Source organism: Portunus trituberculatus, chromosome 49, assembly GCF_017591435.1.
Source record: "Portunus trituberculatus isolate SZX2019 chromosome 49, ASM1759143v1, whole genome shotgun sequence".
NCBI classification, from domain to species: domain Eukaryota; kingdom Metazoa; phylum Arthropoda; class Malacostraca; order Decapoda; family Portunidae; genus Portunus; species Portunus trituberculatus.
The window spans coordinates 15,788,209-15,803,208 of NC_059303.1; the positions used below are offsets into that span (position 1 = coordinate 15,788,209).

Consider the following 15,000-nt stretch of genomic DNA (forward strand, 5'->3'; position numbering starts at 1 on the left):
CACACACACACACACACACACACACACACACACACACACACACACACACACACACACACACATACATACAACTTCCCACAACAAAGATTTATCAATTCTAGAAACACACACAACCAGTTCTCTCTAAGTCACCCTCCTTATTATATCCTGAACCATCCCCAGCGTCCATCCGTCCTTCCCCTGGCACGGTAAAGCCCTTCAAATCCCCTTCTCAGCCCTGACTCGCGTCCTTCCCTGAGTCTTCCCGCCCCTACATCATTAGTTTCCCCTTTCCTTCCCTCTACGTATACTTAATCTCTATTTTACACCGTTCCTCGCCAGTCTTTCATCCCTCCTCCGCTCTCTCCACTATTCATTCGGGTGTGACGTGTGGGTGTCACTCGCCCCCCACTCGCCTGTCACCCGTCACGCCGCGTCACGACAAAACTCTAGTATTAATCTCCGGATTCCGGCTAAACTCTGACCGCTCGTCATTGGAGGAAGAGGAGGAGGAAGAAGAGAAGGAAGAGGAAGATTTAACCTCATCTTTTTCTGACGTTTTCTTAAAGAGTTCGAGAGGAAAGGAGGGAGCTTGAAGGGGAGTTTCCTTAACGTTCCTACAGGTACTGAAGGGAAACGAAAGACAAGGAGAGTATTACCAGAATGCCCGGAATAATTGTATAGCTTTGGGGGTTTTCAAATTGTTTCATACTTATACTATTTTCATACTGTTTTCTTTTCTTCAAAGAGACTTAGGCAGTTGTTCTTAGACACTTGTGTAGTTTGTCTCTAACAGTTTGGAAAGGTTCTACTCGTAAGTATTGGTGTTTTTAACCCCTTCAATACCGGGACACTTTTTCTTTCTAGGGTTTTGGGTGTGTTTAGACGATTTTATTTACAGCAGGAAGGGTTTATGGAGGTAAGAAGATTAATGGCCAGGGTCTTCACTATCATTAATACCCACATAAGTTTCTAAAGCTAAATGAAATCACCAAATAATAGGCAGAATGAAAATAAAAACTTGTCATGGTACTGAAGGGGTTAATAATACTTTCATGGAGATGGAATAAAGTTAAACATGCTTACTCCATCTTCAATACAAAACAACACTCATAAGCGCACCACTATTCAAGTCTGACCTTTGAGAACAGAGCTTGAGAAAAAAAAAACGAAACTTATAATCTAAGGAAGAAATGAAGGAAAAAATGCAGATAACATTATGAAAGTCTGAGAATAAACCCTTTGTACTCTTGTGAAAAATATACATTAAGTTCCAAAGTCCTTCATGTACTTACACTGTAACTAAAGGAAACATAGTAAAAGTTACGAAGGCAACCTCTTATTCATATTACTTTCAATGGAGAATATGAAAGTAAATACAATAATAACAGGATGTGTACAGAGACATTTTCCATAAGCAGGAGAGAGAGAGAGAGAGAGAGAGAGAGAGAGAGAGAGAGAGAGAGAGAGAGAGAGAGAGAGAGAGAGAGAGAGAGAGAGAGAGAGAGAGAGAGAGAGAGAGAGAGAGAGAGAGAGAGAGAGAGAGAGAGAATAGAGAAAGGCTGGACAGGGGGATGTGGATTCGAGAGAGAGGATTAGGTTGGGCGGGAAAGATCTTAACCAGGATAGAGAGAGGAAAGGAGGGAAGCCTTGGGAAAGCTGGCGGGAGAAAATGATACTGAGGACGTTGCAGAAAGGGGGAGAAAAGGGTGGAGGAGGAGAAGAAGGAGGGGGAGGAGGAGGAAGAAGAAGTGGAAGTAGAGGAGGAAGAGGACTGATCAATACCTGACTGACTGATCTCCCTCACTAACAAACTAACTTCCAGAACACCAGAAACTAATACTTCCACCACCACCACCACCACCACCACTACTTCCACTACTATTACGACAACAAAATGAGCAATACTGTCGCTGCTAATACTTCATAAAAATTTCATCGGCGCAGCGACATCAAACAACAAATTCATAAACGTTTGATACAATGTTGACGCCAAAAATAATAGTGATATTAATGAAAATCGCTCCTCCATCTGTCACTCTAAAGTCGTCGCTTAGATTGAAAGCAGAAGGCATGTTATTAACGCTCTTGTTGACTGGTTGAGCACGGAAAGGATAAGGAAATGAAGGAACAAAATAAATAACAAATATAATAAATGAAATATACATCTCTTGACATCATAACCTTTTAAAACTTACAATACACATTTTTTCTCATCATCTCATGAAAAATAACCTTCAAAAATACACAATAATAATTAAATGGACGTACAGGGACATCTGAGTACACACACACACACACACACACACACACACACACACACACACACACACACACACACACACACACACAGCAAAGAGTCAGGTCTACGTAAACAGACTGCTAAGTAAACAAGAGTATTTACTTCTCTTCCTTTCAGTAATGGTTTATATTTATTGAGTACGAGTCTATAGCCTTAGGGAACTGTGGTGGTGGTGGTGGTGGTGGTGGTGGTGGTGGTGGTGGTGGTGGTGGTGGTGGTGGTGGTGGTGGTGGTGGTGGTGGTGGTGGTGGTGGTGGTGGTGGTGGTCTTCAGGCAAAAAAGTCAAGAGGAAAGTTAATGATGATGTAAAGATGCGTTTGAGAGAGAGAGAGAGAGAGAGAGAGAGAGAGAGAGAGAGAGAGAGAGAGAGAGAGAGAGAGAGAGAGAGAGAGAGAGAGAGAGAGAGATACTAATAGATATGAATAACTCGTCCCCACCCCACCCAACCCACACACACACACACACACACACACACACACACACACACACACACACACACACACACACACACACACACACACACACACACACACACAGGAGGACCCTAATATATCCTAATCTACATCAAAAGCCGAGTTAAGTCGAGGGAAAGTAGGAAGCAGTGAGGGATGAAGGAGTAAGATACAGATAAGAAAGCAAGAGAGAGAGAGAGAGAGAGAGAGAGAGAGAGAGAGAGAGAGAGAGAGAGAGAGAGAGAGAGAGAGAAAGAGGAAAAATGGAGGTAAGTAAAGGATGAGAAGAGTTAAGGAGAAGCGGGAGGAGCAAGAGGAGGACGGTATTCATAAAGGCGGGAAGACCATGAAGGGAACCAGGGATTATGAGTTCTTTCTTCCCGTCTTCCCGCTCTTCCTTTCTCGTTACGATACCTTCCCTTGGTTCGTGGGAAGCCTTAAAACATCCTCCCGCCCTGATTGGTCTTCAGCAGGCGGCAAATGACCTCAGGAATAGCGTACTTGGGGTATAAAATGGAAATAAGACAAAATGAAAGAAAAATGAAAGCAAGATAGCAACAACCATCAACTTCACCATTGACAACAGGAAAAGAATGGAAGATTTATGATAAAAAAGGAATATCAAAGAGAAGGATGGGAAGTGACTGGAAAAAAAAGCAAGAAGAGGAAAAAATAACATGAATAGAAGGGAAACACGTACGCTAACTAGTACAAAGAGAAACTGGAAGGAAAAGACGAAGAGGACGAAAAACATAACAGCAGGTACTGATCATTGTAATAGTATTTCTTATGTCAGAGGGGAAAACTGCCCAAGGGTATAAAAAGATGAGAAAAAGGTGCTGTTAGTCGCCAGTCTCCTTAATGAATATCAATAATACGGAATATATTTAAGGACTTATAACTGCGAGGGAAGAAAAAAGACGAACAGGAAGAAAATAAGTAGGAACGTAGAAATAGATGAGAAATGAACATGAAAAATAGTGATAACGGTAGTAACAAATATTTACAAACGGGGAAACTTTCACTTAAATAAAGTAATGAAGAAAAAAACGAAGCTAGAAGAAAATAAAAACGAACATGAACACAATTTCGAAATAGAGAAGAAAACGAAGTGAAATTCTACCAAAATTAAAAATATTAACAAAAAATATCAACACCACCACCACTACCACTACCACCACCACCACAATCATCAACAACAACAAAGTCAACAACAGCACGCGGGAAAAGAATGCCTCACTTTTCCTCCTGGCGATACAGAGGCTTAACACAGAAATACAAGCGTCATATCCTAATGTTACTCGCTCGTCCATCAAGCATTAGCCAAATGTTTACGCTACGAGAGAGAGAAAAATGCAGCCAAGTACTAGCTTAACCATTTACATAACATGCACTCACGTAGAAACATTTACTCCCACTGTCACAGAATTACAAAGAATGAAACATACGAGAATGGATACGCTCTTTTTGATTTTACCGGCAATGGTAGCTCGCACTGAAATGGAGGAGGAGGAGGAGGAGGAGGAGGAGGAAAATGATGAATATTGAAGCTGAATGAGGCGAAATAATGTGGGACTGAATATACACGAAAAAGGTAGAAAAATAACAGAAACAACAAGAAGAAGAGGAGGAAGAAAAACAGCACCAGCAGGAGGAGGAGGAGGAGTAATGAGGAAAATAATGAATATAGACGCTGAATGAGAAGAAATAACGTGGGACTGAATATAGACGAAAAAGGAAGAAAAATAACTGAAGCAACAAGAGGAGGAGGAGGAAGAACAGCAGCAGGAGGAAGAGGAAGAGGAGGAGGAGGAGGAGGAAAAATGGGGGAGGAAAGTAAGCATAAAAACAATCCAAAGTACACAACATTCTTAAACACTATTCCCACGAGACACAATCACGAAACAAAGACGAGAGACGAGAGACGAGAGAGAGAGAGAGAGAGAGAGAGAGAGAGAGAGAGAGAGAGAGAGAGAGAGAGAGAGAGAGAGAGAGAGAGAGAGAGAGAGAATATGAGACTAGCACACCCTTCATATACACACACACCAGACCAAGCAACCCCGAGCTAAACCATCTGCTAGTCACCAAAATACAGCCCCATTACTTTCAAAACATTATTATTATATATGCCGGTTACTACGTCTCCCTCGTTCTCGTCCCCTCACATTCAGTTTCCCTTCCCTTCAGTCCTCTCCCTTGCACATTCATCCCTGCCCTCACCCTCGCTTCTCCCCCTTCCCTGCCTCCCTCCTTCCCTCCTATAGACAACCCACTCACGTCTAAATAGAATACTGAAGTGTGTGTCCATGGCAGGGAGGGAAGGGGCGGGGTCGGACTGTCGTTGGTTGGAATTAGCGGTAGTGTCAACAGTGGTCTTTGATGGCGTATTTGACCACCTAGATTACGGCGGGAAGAACGGGAAGAACGGCAGAACGGCGGGAAACATCGGGGAAAGAATGGTAAATAAGACACAAGGGGGAAAAATGGTAGTGTTCTGATTTTGAGGGAATGTTTTGGGGGTATTAATGAAAAAATGTCCCATGAGAGTAAGGAACGTAGGGGAAAGTTACGAATAAAATGACAAATAGAAAATAGAAAAAAAAAGTGGATGATCAGAAATTTTTGAGAGAATATTTTAGGGATATTAATGAAAAAAAATGCTATGAGAGTAAGGGACGTAGGGGAAGGTAAGAATTAAATGACAAATTGTTCAGATCTTCAAGGATATGTTAAAAATGGAGATTAAAGAATACACAACATAAAATAAATGAATCCAGAGTAAATAAAAAATGGATTATCAGAAAAAAAAATCAAGGAAACGAGGAAAGATACGATGAAAGAAAATAATCTCCTGAGAAAAATTGAAAGCGTATCCAAATTAGCAGGAAATTTTTATCGAGATAGGAAAAGACCTGAGGAAAGATCAAAGAAGGGAGGAGGAAGGATCAGGAATAAAAATAAATAATCTTGGAGAAGGAACAAATAAAACCGCCCACATAAAACGTCAGACAATGATGAAAAAAAGAAACACAGGAAGGATCAGGAAAAAAATAATAAATCATCTTGGAGGGAATAAATAGAACCGCCCACACAAAACGTCAATGATGGAAAAAAAAAAACAGGAAAGATCAGGAATAAGAATAAATAATCTTGGAGAGGGAACAAATAAAACCGTCCACAAAGAGCAAGAAGAAGAAAGGAAGATGAAGACAAGAATAAAAAAAAGCAAAAAGAAGTTGAAAGATGAGGAAAAAGAACATGAAAAATAAGAAAAAGCTGAGAAGTAAAGAATCCACAAATTGGAAGTGAGGGAAAATAAAAGAAAACGAAAGATAAAAGGAGCAGGAAAACGTAAATAAGAGAGAGGAAAAAGGGAGACGAGGTTACCACATAAACGTCAAATAGTGATTAAATAATAAAAAAAAAAATGATCTGTGGAAAAGTAAATAATAAAGATAGAAAATAACACACAATAAAAAGAAACTATGAATAAGAAACAGGGAAAACAAAGAAAATTAAACTGAGCCTTAAGAAATAAAGAAAGAATAAAAGAAAAAAACAGATAAAATAGATTAAAGAAGGAAAAGTGAGTAATAAAGAAAACAAAAAAAAAACAGAGCTAAGTCAAAAAGAAGCAAAAAAGAAAATAAAAGAAATTACGAATAAAATAGATAGAAAAATAATAAAAAAGACTAACAACAATATACCAAAGAACACATACAAAAGAAAAGAAAATAACATTACAGGAATCATTAAACTACTTGGTGTTCACATACAAAAAAAGTCAATAGAAACTAACAAGAGAAGTGAACAAGGTAAATACACTTTCAATAGGGAAATTCTGACGGCAATATCAGAAATCATAATACGAAGAGAAAGAAACAATAAAACGAATTGAAGAAGAAGGAAATGATTGTAATGAAATGAACGATGGAAAAAATGGGTAGACGATTTTTCTATTCGTGAACTAAAGAGATACAAAACGACAGAGGAGGAGGAGAAGAAGGAGGAGGAAGAAAAGGACAAGGAGGAGGACGAGGAAGAGGAAGAGGACGAAGAAGAAGAAGAGGAGGAGGAGGAGGAGGAGGAGGAGGGGAGTAGCAGCAGCAGGAGGAGGAAGAGGAGGAGGAAGAAGAGGAACAGCAGGAGGAGGCGGAGGAGGTGGAGAAAGAATACAGATAAGCGAATGAGTCGGAATATAAAGAGAGAGAGAGAGAGAGAGAGAGAGAGAGAGAGAGAGAGAGAGAGAGAGAGAGAGAGAGAGAGAGAGAGAGAGAGAGAGAGAGAGAGAGAGAGAGAGAGAGAGAGAGAGAGAGAGAGAGAGAGAGAGAGAGAGAGAGAGAGAGAGAGAGAATATAAAACCTACCAACTCTACGGCGGGGAGATACAATAAGATGCACTACGTAATTCACCACTTGTCTCGTGCACTTGAGAACTCCGCATCGCAATATTTTTCCCTTCACAAAGAGAATAATGGAAGCTTTGTCGTATACTTAAGTTCCCCCTCCAGCTACTTAACATTTTTTTTCTGCCCCGTTTTCTATTTGCCATTTTTTCGACAAGCACCAATTACTTTTGAACAGTTCTCAGTGTGCTGACTCCTCGTTGTCCTTGGCAGAGTGCGGGAGGAGAGTACGCGACGAGGCCTTTCCGTCAGACGCTGTGGTGCTTTGTCCCGATCAAGTACCACAGCCACAGCCCACAGCAATTCCCCTCCCACCCACAATGCCTCAAGAACCACAGGAGAAACAGGAGGGGAGTTACTCTATAGAAGAATCTTCCACCACAGCGCTAGAACAGCAGAGCGACATCCATACCAACACCAGTACCACCAGCACAGAGCAGCCACAGCCCCACCGCCACCCAGCCACAGTCTCCCCCACCAGCAGGTAAGACGGTAACAATAACTCGAGTACAATAACCCAACAGGAAACTAGCAGGGGCTTAAAGTTTAAAAAGAATAAAAACAGAGAGGAAGGGAGAGAGATAGAGAGACACGACGTAAGAGAACAGGTGGAGGAGGAGGAGGAGGAGGAGGAGGAGGAGGAGGAGGTAAGAGGATTAAGGAGCATGCAAGAGGATCATTCCTTCAGCTACATACTGTACACCCGGCATGTATGTCCGTCTGGTAGTTCCCCCTTACACCAACGCTGCCAATACGACCAAAGCCGGGGATATAAATGCATGAAAAAAGACAGGTTTCACAATTCCTTACAAAAAATGCCTAAACTCTCACTGACATATAATCTGTATTTAACATGCTGCACTCTTTATTATCTAGTGTTGTAGTGTTGCTAGGTGTTTAAAAATGAAGCCAGGGATATGAATGCACATTAACAAGTTGCATATAGGAAAAAAAAAAAAGTACGTAACTCTACGGGAAGTATATATCAGGTTTCACTAACCTGGTGTCTTCATTAGTCAGTCACGTAGTGTTGTGATGCTTTAAAAGTGTATTGCTTTAAAGTTTCCATTTTTTTTATTAAAGTTTACAGTTCCGTCTGCCGCAATGAAGTTATCAGAGTCTTACATAATACATGTAGCACATTATTATTCACTGCGTTTGCAAAATGTATTGCTTCATTTCTCATCAAAAGTTTCCTAAAACCGAAGGGAAATGTAGTCCATATTTATATTACTGTTTTATGTGTTGGTTAATGTCAGTGCGGTAATGCTATTGAGTTTCTGACAAAATAACTATTCTATATATATTTCTTTCACTAAATCATTTGTTAATAACACGCCAGCTTACTATTCCCTTCATCACTAAGTTCACAAATATAATGCCATCAACTTTATATTCAAACTAACTAAAAGAAATATATAAGAAGACACTATTTAAACAAGTTGTTGCCGCGAAACACTTTGATGTAAAACGTCTCATAATGTGTATGAGAAATCACAAAGGACTTGCGTTCCTTCAATACAGTTTAGCATCAAGCGTCAAGTTGCTTCATAACATAAACTTAATATCAAGTTCATTGCGGAGACCCAAGTAGTACCATATAAAGTGTAAACGCACTCTTAATTAGGCTCATCTTCAGAAACACTCTTTACGACTACTCATATATGATAAGCCTCTTTCTAAAAATTATCCCTACTGTTCAAAATGTATATTCTTAAACTGTCACCTAAAACATAAAACTAATCTCGTGTCTCTTCAACCAGAGCCCTTCAGGTGTAGTGACTGTTCATAAGAGACTTGTTTCTGAATAGTCTTTAGGACGAAGATAAGGCTTTACTAGATATCGTACGCCACCAACACACACTCCTTACATTAGGTTCTATTAAAATAACCCTACATAAACACTAACACAAATATTCACCATTAACCTTAGGCCCGCATATAAGGACACATCACTCCCCACCACGACTGTTTTCAAAGGCCACAGAGATGATTAGCAGAGTTTTCATGTGTTTCCCCTGTTAATGATACAGTTTTTTTGTTAATCTGTCACTTATACTGTACAAACACCCCTAACCTCTTGTGTACCATCACGGGTTTCTATATTCATTTTGCTTACTATTTGGTGATTTTATACAGCTTCGGGTATTTAAGTGGAGGTTTAAAATAGTGAAGACTCTGGCCATTAATCTTCTGACCTCCATAGACCCTTCCTACAGTCAATGAAAATAATCTAATCGTACGCAAAACTCATGGTAAAAAAGCGTCAGAGTTCTGAAGAGATTAAACCATACAAACACCCTTAAAAACCATCGTAATATTAACTAGACCCTTTTGAAACAACGAAAGTACAGTGAAGAAGTGTTTCAGAATACGGACCCTAATATAAAATTGTTCCTGAATATATTAAATAGGACAAAGATGCAGCGTTACTAAATACTGTATACCACGAGCGCACACTCCTTACATTACATTCTCCTTAAGACTAACACAAACATCCATCTTCAGCCTTAATGTGAGACTATGGCCTTAATGCGTTTAATCTCACACAAGAGTAGCAGACATTGGACAATAACACTACATCCTCATTAACCAACACCGCTAGTAATTACCCAAAAACCGCCAAACGCTCCTAAAAACATGCGTCTGGAAGTGTCGGTAATGAGGAGGAGTATGGCTCAAGTTTCAATGCCCTTAATCTGACGCATTAAGAGCGAATGGTAATGGTGTTAAGTTTCTCGTTCCCTGACAAGCGTCCGTTCAAACTTTCCCGCTTACACGAACTGCCGCCAGACGCCCCCCGCCATACCAACCCCCGTCATATCAGCCTCCTTCATGCCTTGCGTTGTAAGTGTGCTGTTTAATGCGGCTCTGTTCATGATGAAAAATTGAGGATGAGAAGCAGGGATGGTACATAGAATTAATCTTTGTAATGGTAAAACTATCATTTTTTGTTTTATTTCTTGTTTAATTTTACTTCTCACCTGTTCAGCTTTTTTTCTGCCGTTTTCTTTTATGCTTTACCTGTTTCATTATTAACACCTGTTTGAGTCACGTGCGTCGAGGTGTTCTTTTGGTTCATCTTGTTTTCGTTTTTCTTTTCCGCTTTTAGTTTTTACTATCTTTATCGTCGTTTTCTTTACTATCTCATCAGTACAGAAAACTAAACTTTGTCAGGGTATAACTACTAGTGTTTCCTTTATTTTTCCTTAACTTTATTTCTACTCTCAAAACGCAAAACTTTCACTGACCTATATATCTTTACTATTAATTTCTCTAAAGTACGTGATGAGAAAACCCGAAGGATATTATCTTTTTCTTTTACGATAAGAAAAAACTAGTCTTTGATGGCTGATTATTCCATTCAATATTTGTACTTTTACATGTATCGTTTTCTGAATCAATTCCTCTGAAGCACATAAACATCCACTCAGAAAAACGACTCACCTTATTCATTTTCTTTTCACAATGGACACGTAAATCATGAACATCCTATTGGTTAATCCTTCTGTTCAGTTTTTGCACGTATTTTTATTTCAATTATATTCATTTACAAGCGTTTTCCTTTTGTGGAGCAGCAAGTTTTATTGTCTTAGTAATGACTGTTGCATTCGTACACTTTTTGGTCATTTCCTTTCAGTGAATTCTTTTAGCGAGGCACGCGGCGGCCATTAAATATTTACACCATACCTGGTCATGGGCCATTGCACTCCCCATTCTCTGCTCACCTGTTCCCACGCATTCTGCCACCTGTCCACCTCTCCCTCTCTCTCTCTCACACACACACACACACACACACACACACACACACACACACACACACACACACACACACACACACACACACACACACACACACACACAAATTCTGACATTCCATCAGGTTCAACACCATTACGAAAGGAAGGGAGGGAGGGAGAGAGAGAGAGAGAGAGAGAGAGAGAGAGAGAGAGAGAGAGAGAGAGAGAGAGAGAGAGAGAGAGAGAGAGAGAGAGAGAGAGAGAGAGAGAGAGAGAGAGAGAGAGAGAGAGAGAGAGAGAGAATATGACAAGTAGAACAGACAAAAAAGCACGAGAGGAGATGGAAAGAGAAAGGAGGAGAGAATGGGGAAGAAGAGGATGGAGATGTGGAATGGAGGTAAAGGTAGAGATAGAGAAAACCAGGAATAAAGCATGGAGTTACTGGAGAAAGATAAAAAAAGAGAGAAAAAAAGAGAAAATAACAAAAGAAACAAAGAAAACGAAGATAAGAAAAAAAAAAACAGAATAGTGAAAGAAAAACAAAGGAAACTAGAAAGAACACCTAGACTCACGTGACCCAAACAGGTGTTAATAAAGGAACAGGTAAAGCAGAACAGAAAACGGTACAAAGAGATCTGGACAAGTGAGGGAGGAGAGAAGAGGGGTCATGGAGAGAAGAGGGGTCATGGAGAGAGAATATAGGCAGATAGGGAGCCAGGGTTAGAGATTCATGGTAGGTAACATAAGGTAGAGAGGTTTAGGTAAGGGAAGCAGGTTGGGCGGGAAGGGTAGGGGAGGATGGAAGGCCGTAACAGAGGCTCGGGATGGGCTGTTATCGTAACCGTTATAGTGGTTATCGCCAGGAGGGGGGAGCACATTGCAGCGATACACGATGCAAACATTGAGGCGTGTTAGGAAAGAGACCGAGAGTGGATTTTTCGTTTGGTGGGGGAGAATGGGAAGGGGGAAAGTGTTTGTGTATCTCTCTCTCTCTCTCTCTCTCTCTCTCTCTCTCTCTCTCTCTCTCTCTCTCTCTCTCTACACCCTACAAGCAACAGCCATTCTGCATTCATATTTCCTCCATGTATCCATTCTGCCTCTCTCTCGCACCTCTTCCCACCTCGTGTCCTTACCTTTTCCTCCACACTCTCTCACTTAACCCACTCTATCAGTAACACGCACACGCACACGCACACACACACACACACACACACACACACACACACACACACACACACACACACACACACACACACACACACACACACACACACACACACACACACACACACACACACACACACACACACACACACACAATGAAAAAAGCTAACCGTAAACAATAATTCAAGATTCCATTAAGAAAAAGAAATCTTACATCATTCTGAGCATTTAGTAGAGAAACATCTCTCTCTCTCTCTCTCTCTCTCTCTCTCTCTCTCTCTCTCTCTCTCTCTCTCTCACGTTCTCTGGGTCTGTAATCATCCAGCTTATTCTCACAAACACGATTTTTTCTTCCCTCCCTCCGTCTCTTCCTTTCCTTCGGCGCCTCAGGTCACGTCTCTCCGGATTTAGTTCCTCCTTCTCTCCATAGGTCTCCTCCTCTTCTCTCCCTTCCTCCCTCTCCCTCTCCCGCCTTTTTCTCTTCCTTCCTTTCTTCCTTTCTCTCCATCCCTCCACTCGTCTTATGCATCAGTTGTTTTTCTTTTCATTCTCTTCTCCGTGTTATCTCTCTCTCTCTCTCTCTCTCTCTCTCTCTCTCTCTCTCTCTCTCTCTCTCTCTCTCTCTCTCTCTCTCTCTCTCTCTGGCATACGTTTACACAATAAGTCTTTCCGTCCATATTCTTCCTTCTACTCAAATAAGTTTCATTTAAAAATACTTGCACTCTCAACTTTCTAGGAATTCTCTCTCTCTCTCTCTCTCTCTCTCTCTCTCTCTCTCTCTCTCTCTCTCTCTCTCTCTCTCTCTCTCTCTCTCTCTTTTCTGTGCCTTCCTCCTCTCTCCGCTCTCTCCACTAATTCAACATCTCTCTCTCCCTCTCTGCCTTCCTTCTTCAGTCTCTTTTTTCATCTTCCTTCCCTTCCTCCCTCCGTTATCTTCCTCTTTTCCTTACTTCCCTTTCTCCTTCGTTACTTAACTTGCTTCCTCCTTCGTGTCCATGTTCGCCAAATGGACACTACAGCATCCTCATCCTCCTCTTCTTCCTCCTCCTCCTCCTACTGCTCCTCTTCTTCCTCCTCCTCCTCTTCCTGGACATTAAAATTCCTTTCTAATAATGGGAATTCATAAAGTGGTCTGTCCCTGGAAGAATCTCCTCCTCTTTCTTTTTCTCCTCCTCCTCCTCCTCCTCCTCCTCCTCCTCCTCCTCCTCCTCCTCCTCCTCCTCCTCCTCTTTCGTCAACACCTTTGCCATCTCCTTTGTTTTTTTTTTCCTCAAATTTCCACCTCATCCTGTTCTCTTCTTTTTCTATCTCACTTCTTAATCATTTACGCAATTTCTTCTTCAATCATTTTTCCTTAATGCGTCTTCTCATTTTGCTCCATTCTTTCTTTACCTCTCCTCGCCATTTTTTTCACAACTTTTTAATTCATCTCATCTGTTTCGCTGACACCTAATGAGAATATTATAAGTTTGAGAAAAAAAAATTTGCTTTCTCTCTCTCTCTGTCTCTCTCTCTCTCTCTCTCTCTCTCTCTCTCTCTCTCTCTCTCTCTCTCTCTCTCTTTCAGTGAATCCGATTAGCAAGTCCCTGTGATCGATAAGACTTTGTGTCGACGGGCGCCTCTCTCACTCGTCTTCTAAGCGGATTGGCTCCTAATTACTCCCCCATTACCTCATTAAACGTGCCCACGAGGCTTCTCAGTGCCTTCCTACCAGCGTGTGGAGGAGAGCACGAGGAGCACACTGTGGCCGGTGAAGTGTGGATGGGTGGAAGTGAATGGACGCTTACCTCTTCAGTACTGAGACGCATCTTTAACCCCCTCAGTACCAAGACACGTTTCCATATTCATTCTGCTTACTATTTGGTGATTTTATACAGCTTCACAAACTCATATGGGGATTGAAATAGTGAAGACTGAGGCCACTAATTAATCCTGTGACCTCCATAGACCCTTTCTGATGTAAGTAAAATCGTCTAATCACATCCAAAACTCATGGTAAAAATGCCTTCCAGTACTGAAGGGTTTATTTTGATTTTTGGGTACGATTAGACGATTTTATTTGTATTAGGAGGAGGAGGAGGAGGAGGAGGAGGAGGAGGAGGAGGAGGAGGAGGAGGAACAATGAATTCAATATTGTAAGATTTAATTATACTGTCAGCGATTTAGACAATAGTAACACTAATAATATAACGATAATAACAATAATAACAATATTAGCAATAATAATAATAATAATAATAATAATAATAATAATAATAATAATAATAATAATAATAATAATAATAATAATAATAATAATAATAATAATAAAAATAGTATAAATAATAATAATAATAATAACACTAACAGTAAAATGGCTCCCACTCATATTAATGGAAAGCCTCCAAAACATGCTTATTGTTCCCACACGAATTAATCTCTCGTTCTTTACTTAACAATTAATTTTATTCTATGTTTCACTATAATGCAGACCTCCTTGTGTTCAGCCTGTCCTCGCTCTACTTCCCTCTGTTGTGCTGACAAAAATACCAAACTTGTGTCTCTAACTTCCACTTCCCCGCCAGAAACACACAACACAACACAACACTACCGCAACACACACCACACACCACCACACCACACCTGTCAACTTCCATTTCCATCGCCAGAAACACACAACACAACACAACACTACCGCAGCGCACATCACGCACCGCCACACCTGTCAACTTCCACTTCTCCACCAGAAACACACGACAACACAACACAACACTACCGCGGAGCACATCACACACCGCCGCACCGCAACAGCTGTCAAATTTTACTATTCCCGAGAGCAACATACAACATACAACACACAACACTACCTCACCGCACACCACACACCGCCACAATGCAACACTAGCCAACTTTCACTTCCCCCGCCAGCAACACACAACACCACACTACCGCAACACACCAGATACCGTCACAATGCAA

At 40.9% G+C, this 15,000-nt stretch overlaps 1 protein-coding gene across 1 annotated transcript in view; it reads left to right on the forward strand.

Annotated features, from left to right (window-relative positions):
- The window catches only part of LOC123499374 (Down syndrome cell adhesion molecule homolog), a 96,569-nt gene that overhangs the window by 49,227 nt on the left and 32,342 nt on the right, over positions 1-15,000 (forward strand). The window contains exon 3 of the mRNA XM_045247288.1: positions 7,352-7,622. Within this exon, the coding sequence (XP_045103223.1) occupies positions 7,352-7,622 (271 nt within the window). The remainder of the gene's footprint in view (positions 1-7,351; positions 7,623-15,000) is intronic.